Source organism: Myotis davidii, unplaced genomic scaffold (genome assembly GCF_000327345.1).
Source record: "Myotis davidii unplaced genomic scaffold, ASM32734v1 scaffold125, whole genome shotgun sequence".
NCBI classification, from domain to species: Eukaryota; Metazoa; Chordata; class Mammalia; order Chiroptera; family Vespertilionidae; genus Myotis; species Myotis davidii.
In genome coordinates, this window is record NW_006299390.1 from 838,610 (window position 1) to 847,580 (window position 8,971).

General features: G+C 42.5%; 1 protein-coding gene across 1 annotated transcript in view; it reads right to left on the minus strand.

Moving 5' to 3' along the window:
* SLC26A4 (solute carrier family 26 (anion exchanger), member 4) overlaps positions 1–8,719 on the minus strand; it is a 52,298-nt gene extending 43,579 nt beyond the window's left edge. The window contains exons 1-2 of the mRNA XM_006774938.2: positions 8,664–8,719; positions 6,478–6,613 (exon numbers count right to left, since the gene is read on the minus strand). Of these exons, the coding sequence (XP_006775001.1) occupies positions 6,478–6,613; positions 8,664–8,719 (192 nt within the window). The remainder of the gene's footprint in view (positions 1–6,477; positions 6,614–8,663) is intronic.
* Positions 8,720–8,971: the final 252 nt, after the last annotated feature.

Sequence of the window (8,971 nt, forward strand, 5' to 3'; positions counted from 1 at the left end):
GCAGGTCGCCGCTCCCCTGGGGACATAACTGGGGGCGGGTGGGGCAGATCTCTCCTCCGGCCTGTCTCCCAGCCTTCTCCTCACTCTCAGCTTCTCAGAAAGAACGCTGTCCTGCCCCCCGCCCGCTCCAGGCCCCCACACGGGCCCCATCTCCAACCAGCGGCTCTGCCTAGGCGTCCAGCCCGGGCTGCGTGGCCAGGCGACACCTGCAGCGGCGATCTCACCTGTTGTGGCTCCGCTCGTGCCCCGCCCGGAATGCCCCGGGCACGGCCGTTCCGCTGCCTTTATAGAGCTCGCAGAAGGCAGGGACACGTTTTATTTATGGAGCAATAGAGACACCTAAGTTGAAAAGAGGGACACACAGGCATCTGTCTTTCCCCATCTGTCCTGCCGGGAAGTAAATCCTACCCCTCCCGCATTCTTTCTCTGTCCAGAGTCTTACTGGCCGTCACTCACTAATGGAGACTGGGAAGCCAGGGGCCGGGCAGCCTGGCGGGACTTGTTGTGGCAGTGCAGGGCCCCGCTTAGATGTCAGCGATCCCTGGCCTTGCCCGGGTTGTGCGAACCAGGAACTCCACAGTCTGACGCACCGCTCTCACGCTAGGTGGGGAGGACCGAAGGGGCAGTGGCCGGGTTTGTACTTAGAAAGACTTCTAGGAAGTCTTTCTTTAGAAGTACCCAGTGAGTGGTGGCTACAGAGAATTCATGATTTGTTCATAAATTTAAGATACATAGTTTCTCTCTCTCTCTCTCTCTCTCTCTCTCTCTCTCTCTCTCTCTCTCTCATATTTCACAATCAAATCAAGTGTCCAGGTGGCCCCTTTCTTACCTGGCTGACTCTTTGGTTCTATCTTCTCATTTATCTGCACCATCCAGGAGGGAATATGCTGGACTAGACAGGAATCTAGACCAAAAGAGAGTGAGAGGAAGTGGGATCTATCCTACCTCATCCGTGTTGTGTTTTCTTCTGGGAAGACTCTTGTTTAAACTGACGTTGCAGGTTGACAGAAGGGAGAGCGAGTTGGGTGAACAGGATGCTTCTCTCCTGATTACCAGTGTTCTGCAGTAAACACGGAGTGGCTCTGGACACCAGCCTTCGGGTACCCACCCAGCTGGGAAGCACAGACCAGACAGTTCCCTACGCGCCCAAAAACAGAACGCAAGTGCGAAGTCCTGACATTGTACTGGACATGATGCGCAGGGGAGCTTTTTCTGAGGAATGAATGAGCCACAGCTTTCAACAGATCTTCAAAAGCTTTCTTGATCCAACCAGGTTATAAACCTTGAAGAAGGGACCTAAAAAGAAAATCCAAATCATGAACTTTGGAACTCTTACTGGATAAGAACTAATGGTTCGTAAATGAGGACTATTTTGTCCTCCAGGAAATATTTGGCGATGTCCAGAGACATTTTTGGTTGTCACCCCTGGGGGGAATGTTACTGAGATCTAGTGGAGAGAGGCCAGGAGTGCTACTAACATCCTGTGATGGAGTTTGCAGTCCCCTTTAAGATTCTGTAAGTTTATTAAAATGTACGTTTAGCCCCAGCCGGTTGGCTCAGTGGATAGAGTGTCTGCCCCTGGACTGAAGAGTTCCGGGTTTCATTCCAGTCAAGGGCACATTCCTTAGTTGCAGGCTAGATCCCTGGCCTTGGTCAGAGTGCAAGAGTGGGAGGCAACCAATTGATGTGTCTCTCTCACATCCATGATTCTCTCTTTGTCTCTCCCTCTCCCTTCCACTCTCTCTAAAAATCAATGGAAAAGAGCGCTGCCCTGGAGGCAGGAGAGGCTGCCTCCACTGCTGTTGTGCTCACCAGCTGTGAGCCCAGTCTGGGCTTCTGGCTGAGCAGTGTTCCCCCTGTGGGAGCACACTGACCACCAGGGGGCAGCTCCTGCATTGAGCATCTGCCCCCTGGTGGTAAGTGTGCATCATAGTACCCTTTTATTATATAGGATACGGAGACATATATAGTACACAGCTATCCATAGTGTACATGCATTTCTATAAGTACATTATTATTGTGTGTGAAACTCAACGACACTGAAAGGGTTTGTTTAAAATATCTTTTTATTAACATCAGAGAGGGAGAGAGAAACATCAATGATGACAAAGAATCACTGATGGGTTGCCTCCTGCACGCTCCCTACTGGGGATCAAGTCCACAACATGGGCATGTGCCCTTGACCAGAATCAAACCCGGGACCCTTCAGTGCGCAGGGCAACACTCTATCCACTGAGCGAAACCAGCTAGGGTGAGGAGAGGATTTTTCTGAAAGTGGATTCTGACTGTACCCACTCTGGAAACCCTCACACACATCTTTACAGCCTAGTTAAGAACATTCCTTGATGCTTTCATTCAGATTAAATTTATTTCTTTTCTGGATTCTCTTGGTACCTTATCAGATTCTCTCTTTTTTGTTGTTGTTAATCCTCACCTGAGGACATTTTTTTGCCATTGCTTTTCAGAGAGAGTAGAAGAGAGGGGAGAGGGAAGAAGGGGGGAAAGGGAGAGAGGAGATAGAGAGAGATAGAGAGAGAGAGAGGAGGAGAGCTGATCCTCTCTTAAACTGTCTTTTACTATCCATCTTATTATCATAATTTTATTTACATACAAGTCTTATCTCCCTCACTAAACAAAATCTTCTTGAAGACACTTTGACTCCTTTCAACCATTAATGTTTTCTAAAAGATATATTTATAGCCCAAAGATTTTTAAAACAGTTTATTGATTTTTACAGAGAGAGGGAAGTAGAGTGAGTGAGAGAGAAACATCCGTGCAGAGTGAATCTGATCCAGCCAAACGTGGGGCACGCACCCTGACCTGGCATCCAGCCAGCAGCCTTTCAGTGCACAGGAGGAGGCCCAAGCCCCGTGCCTCGCCGGCCAGGACGAGCCCACAGATGCTCTTTAAAAAACTAAAAATACCATACATATTGGTATGCAACCTTTTTTTTAAAAAAAATTAAAGCGATGTCACAAATATCTGTCTAGGTGAGTTCATATGAATTTTTGTTAACTTTGTCAATAGCTGCCTGGGACCTAATACTGTTAACTCATTCATACTGAGGTCCACAGTAACTCACCTGGAGGATTCACAATGCTTCCTTGAGTTCTCAAGAGGCATCCTGTGCAAATATAAATATGACTCTTATCCCCTGCCGATAGCCATTTCTGCTCCCTGTTACTCTTATTTTGACACTTTTGGTCTGGTCCAGTCGGTTCCGTGGACCACTTTGGACCAGAACTGGGTGATGATTTGATGGTGGTGGTGGTGATCCCAAGGAATAAGGAGGGTGGTAGAGGTGTCCGAAGGCAGAGGAAAGAATAGGCTTTCAAATAACACCAGGAGTCAAGTGTGTCACTTCCCTTGGAGAACAGACAGAATTCTTCTTTGAACAGCATCGTTCTGTGTGGGAATTCTATTTCATAATTACCGCACTGTAATAATAAGTCCTGCATGGACTTAGATGAAGAGTCTGCTTTCTTCTGTTAAATGCATGGATAGAATGACATCTCCCTCACAGGTTTCTATAAAAGTATAGAACTGCTTTTCTCCTAGATCTGAATTTGGCTGTCTTTTAAAAACAGAGAAGAGTAGGAGGTGAAAACAGCTTGCTCTCCCCACCCAATTTACTTGTTATATCAAACACCTCAATTTACTCACTTAAGCTTTACAAATCAAGTTCTGCCTGTTTCCCATGGAGGTGGGCAGTTCTTTTTCTTTTCTTTTTTTTAATGATGATTTAATCATTTCCAGGACTTCTTTTCAAGGAGATATACATCACCTCAAAATAAATTGTTACTTTCCAGCACATACTCAGCAGTTAGTGCTGATTTTAAATGTGTTTTTTAATTTATCACTTAGGCACTTTGTGTGTAAGGCAAACTTCACTATTAGATCTACACATGCATTCAAAGATTTATTAAGAGTTTATTAGTGCTGGCCATGGTACAATAATGAACAAAGGAAGCATAGAACATGGTCTCCTATATGTGGGTGCAACAAATATTCATCAAATGGTCACAAAATCTATGCCCTATTTCACTGATTCTAAAATACACATTTTCCATATTTTATCAGGACTCATAATTGATGGTACGCTGTGGTTTAATTGGCAGCGTTTTTTCTTTCTTAGTGGTTCATAAAATAATTGTGTTTTATAATTAATGGCATACTAGAACTGATAAACTGTGGGTATCCACACTAATAAAAGAGAAACATGCAAATTGGTGTCACTCCACTATGCCCACCAGCCAATCAGATGAGTATGCAAAGATGGTGGTTAATTTGCATACACAGGCACTCCAGCAAAGACTGAAGACAATGTAGAAGGAAGCCAAGCACTGCAGAAGGGAGCGAAGCAGCAGAGAAGAAAGCTTCAGGACACAGGAAGCCCTATTCTTGCAGAAATCTTCCTGCAAGGTGCCTCTAGTATACGTATAAAATCATAAGTTTTGAGTGACTTTATGTGTCACAGGAATGATTTAATTGAGTCCTGTGTTAATTTAAATTTAGAGCAAGTAGTCAGTCTTGCTACTTTTTTCTGGTCCAAGGGGCAGATTTTTACTTTCTTTTTTTTCTTCCTTTTAAAAAATATAATTTAAAAAGTTATCTAATCAGAAGAATTTCAAGTAAGTAAAATTACAAGTCTTCTTTTGTTTCCAGAATACCTTGCCAGTATACCTTGGCAAATTATGACAATGTAATAGGTACTAGAAAAAAACTTGTTAAATTATTGATTACTTAATGATGAGATCTTAAGAAATCATTGAGTGGAAAGGAAACTAGTTTATTTGTTTATTTATTTTAGGAAACAAAGTCTAAAAAGATGAGAATCCATTCTTTAAAAAAACCCCACTAAACAAGAGAATTCTTTCTAAACCTATGTGGCAATCTATTCCAAGTTTAAAGCAAATTTCAGTGTCAATAAATATTTATTTTTATATACTATAATTCAATAAATGTCTCAGATAGTAGAGGGAATACCACAATCTTTAATATTAATTCAAATTTGATATTTGGTTTAGTAAATTTGTTACTCACTAGCATGAAATAATGGCACCGTTTTCTGAACAAAGAATAATTTGAGGGTCTGAAACTTAAATAATAAGTTTCTTATTATTTAAATAAATTTAATTTTTGAAGTTATCCTTGCATACTTTATCCCAGGAACTCTATGGTTTGTTCATTGAGGGAGAAGAGGGACACTTGAGGAATGTTCCAAGTAAATAGTGATGGGCTGTGTTATCCTGAGTTGCATGTTTAAGTATTTCATTCATTCATTCATTCATTCACTCATCCATACATTTATTTACTCAGTATTAATGTAAAAAAACCATTGAAACCTGTAAAGAATTTTTGTGAATTTATTTGAGCCAAACTGTCGACATATGCCGGGAAGTAGGACCTCAAGGAATTGAGATAATGCTCTGGAGAATGGCGGGGTTACATCTGTATTTATACATTGCAATCAAAGGAGGGACATAGGTGGGTTACATGAAATTCATTGGTGACAGATTAAGGAGGAGGGATAAAGCAAAGCAGGGAAACCCCTGGGATTGGATAAAAAGTAAAAAAGTAAAATGATGGACACACACTTAGGTGGGTGCAGGATCAATGAACATGATAATGAAAGGGTTTGTGGTATCTGTCCTGGCGCCCAGCACATTTGGTTGTGCCCCAGGGGCTCCAGAAAAAGGGAAGTTACAAGTTACCCAGACATTTCAAGGGTATGTTATCATAGATGCAAAAAGACAGATAGGCTCCGTTAAGGTATGGGTTGACCTTGTCAGGGAAGATACTGGCCTAGGACCCAACTGCCCACTATAACTGCTTTTAAAGTTTAATTTCAGACCATCCTTTGTGGTGACTTTAGGTCTCAGTTTGCAAGACTGCCATGCAGGCCTCCCCTGAGCTTGTCAGGTTAGAATGTGGCCCCTTTCGTCCACATCAGTGAGTATTTATTGAGCCTTTACTTGTGTCAGACACCACCTTAGCATTGGGGATACAGCAGTGAACAAGCTTGACATAGTTCTGCCCTCACAGGACTATAGTCTAGTGGGGGTCAGTAACTCTAAGCAAATAAATAAATCAGATAATGTTCTGTTATAATAAAAGCTATGAGAGAAATAAGCAGAATGATATGTAGAATTACTGAGGGGCAATGCACAGCACGGGGAGAGGGTGGTCTGCTTGCAGTGGGGTGGTTAGGGAAAGCCTGTCTCTTTCCAAGCAGGTGACATTTGCAGAGAGATTTGAAGTGCCGGTAGGAGGTGGCCTGCCTGGAAAACAAAACAGCAAAGGCAAAAACTCTGAGTCAGGACGGAGCTTGATGGGCTTGCAAAACAAAAAGGAAAGCAGGGTGGTGGAAATCCAGGGAAGTCAGATCTAGAGATAACGAACATGGAGTCCTCAGGAGCTATGCGGCCGTTAAAACCAGGCATTTGGCTTTTAGGGCAAGACCTTTGCTCAGCGTACCTGGTGTTTGCTTTCAGTCAAGATTCCAAATAACTTCATTTGGGGAAAGGAGAGGAGCCGCTTCATCTTTTTGTCAAAGTAATTACAGAAGGCCCTGAGCATGGGCAGGTCTATTAAGACAATGTGATGCTTGGACCTAGAAGGCCCAGAGAATGTTTCAGAATGTATGAGACCCAAAAAAAGGAACTAAAATTATACTTAGGCTTTTTCATCCTCAGAGTTGGCTTTCTAATTGTGTAGCTGAACAGAAAACAGCAGTCCACGAGAACCTAGATGTTGTTTTTAAGATCCATTTCTAATATATTTATGAATGATAATAAAGGTGATTATATACCTAAAAAATAGTAAAACTAAGCATTTAGGGAGTGGAAGCAGGAGAACTTAAAAAGGGAAGCAACTAGCCCTTGAGACATCTCAGGAGGATGACAAGGGGCTTCTTTTCTTCTGTAAAATCCTTGAACTCACGTGAAGAGAAAAAATAAAAAATACTTTAAACTCTTTGAAGAACAATTTATCCTCTGAATAAAATTGGACAGTATGCTTTTTAATGACACCTGTAAAAGAAAATTCTTAGTATTTAGAATTTATTCGGTAGTTTCTAACTATTGCATGGGGAATCAGTTACTTCATTTTTCTGTTACTCGGGGTGTCAGACACTCAGAAAGCTCTCTCAGTCAAGGTGACTCATGGGGACCTGAGCAGAAGTTGGCTCAGGCAAGAAAACTAACCACTTTTGGTAGAAGGCAGCAGCAGGTCACTCGAGGCAGCTTGTCTTCTCTTTTTGCTGGCTAACAATTCCTTGGCTTTAAAGAAAATGTTTTTAAAATTCATCCATACCTCTTCTATTGAACTATACATTAGTAAACACACAGTTACCCCTAGAATCTACTGTCTAATTCTTCATTTAAAAATGAACCTTAAATCTCAATAGAGAAAAAAAAAAGCTATCATGCACAATGGGACAGATGGGTGAGATGAGCAGAGAAGAAAGAGTAAAAGAAGAAGCTGAGGGGAACTCAGGAGAAAGAACTGAAGGATCGGGAATGGGGAGAGAGACCCAGATGGAGGCTCATAGCATATTCACTGGGATGTACCATGTTGCCCAGTGGGGTCTGACTTGAAAACTAAACAACCTTTGAGCACAAGTATTACCTTGAGATTAATATTGTTATTCCCATTCTACAGATGAGGACATGCACACAGAAAGGTTAAGTAGTTTGCCCAAGGTCACACAGTAGGGCTGAGCTGGAATATGAACCCAAGCAGTTTGATTCCAAAGCCCATTCTCTTAACTTCTGCAAAACTATCTGGGGTTTTAGCAACCTCAGTTCACCTCACCACTATTTCAGAACTTCTAGTCAATCTTATTACTCATGGGTAATCTTACTGCTTCTTTTTTTTTTAATATATTTTATTGATTTTTTACAGAGAGGAAGGGACAGAGATAGAGAGCTAGAAACATCGATGAGAGAGACATCGATCAGCTGCCTCCTGCACATCTCCCACTGGGGATGTGCCCGCAACCCAGGTACATGCCCTTGACCGGAATCGAACCTGGGACCCTTCAGTCCACAAGCCGACGCTCTATCCACTGAGCCAAACCGGTTTCGGCAATCTTACTGCTTCTTACCCAGGCCTCAGGGTTCCTCTGCTAAGTTCAGCTTTTAATTCTCTTTCTATGTAACACATGAAAACATGATATCCATAGAAAATGGGATGCTAACTAAGTGAATTGACATATATGGACATGGGAATTAACCCCAAGTCTATTATAGATGAAAAAATGGTAAGGTGCAAAACAATACGTATAATAGTATAATATGCTCATATTTGTATATAGAAGGGAATATGAATTTGTGAATTATACTAATCAGAGTCCTAGCAAACAATAGATGACACACCGAGATAAAGTTAATGAAGGGACTCTTTATAAAAGTGTGGAAAGGGCCAAAGAAAACCAACAAGGCATGGTGGAGCACCTCAGGGCGAGCTGCAGGGAGCTTTCAGCTGTCCAGTCACCTCACATCAGAGAAGGCTGTCAGCAATCCTAGCAGGAGGGGCAGAGGGAGGGAGCTGTTACCAGAACCCAGCGTGCTGATGAAGAGGGCTGCCCAACAGGAACTGTGCCCTTCAGTAGAAGAATGGAACCGCTGGTAATTCCAGGAAGGAGCTGGGAAAATAAATACCCCTGCTTTCTTCCTCCAACCTCTGATACGCTGGTAGGTACTTTCCCATTCTCCATTGCCCAAACTCCACAGGAAGAAACCTGCGAGCAAAGGCGCTTGATTGCCCTTAAAGCCAGTCTTCAGGCACAGAGCAGAGAGGAAAGGGAGGGGTGAGTGGAGACTATCTCCACAGATAAAGTATTTCTGGAAAGATTCACAAGACACTAGGTTCTGCTGGAAACAAGAGACTTAAAAAAATTTATCTTTAGAACAGCTTCATAGAAAAATTGAGAAGATAGTACAAACCATTCACATATATCTCATACCCA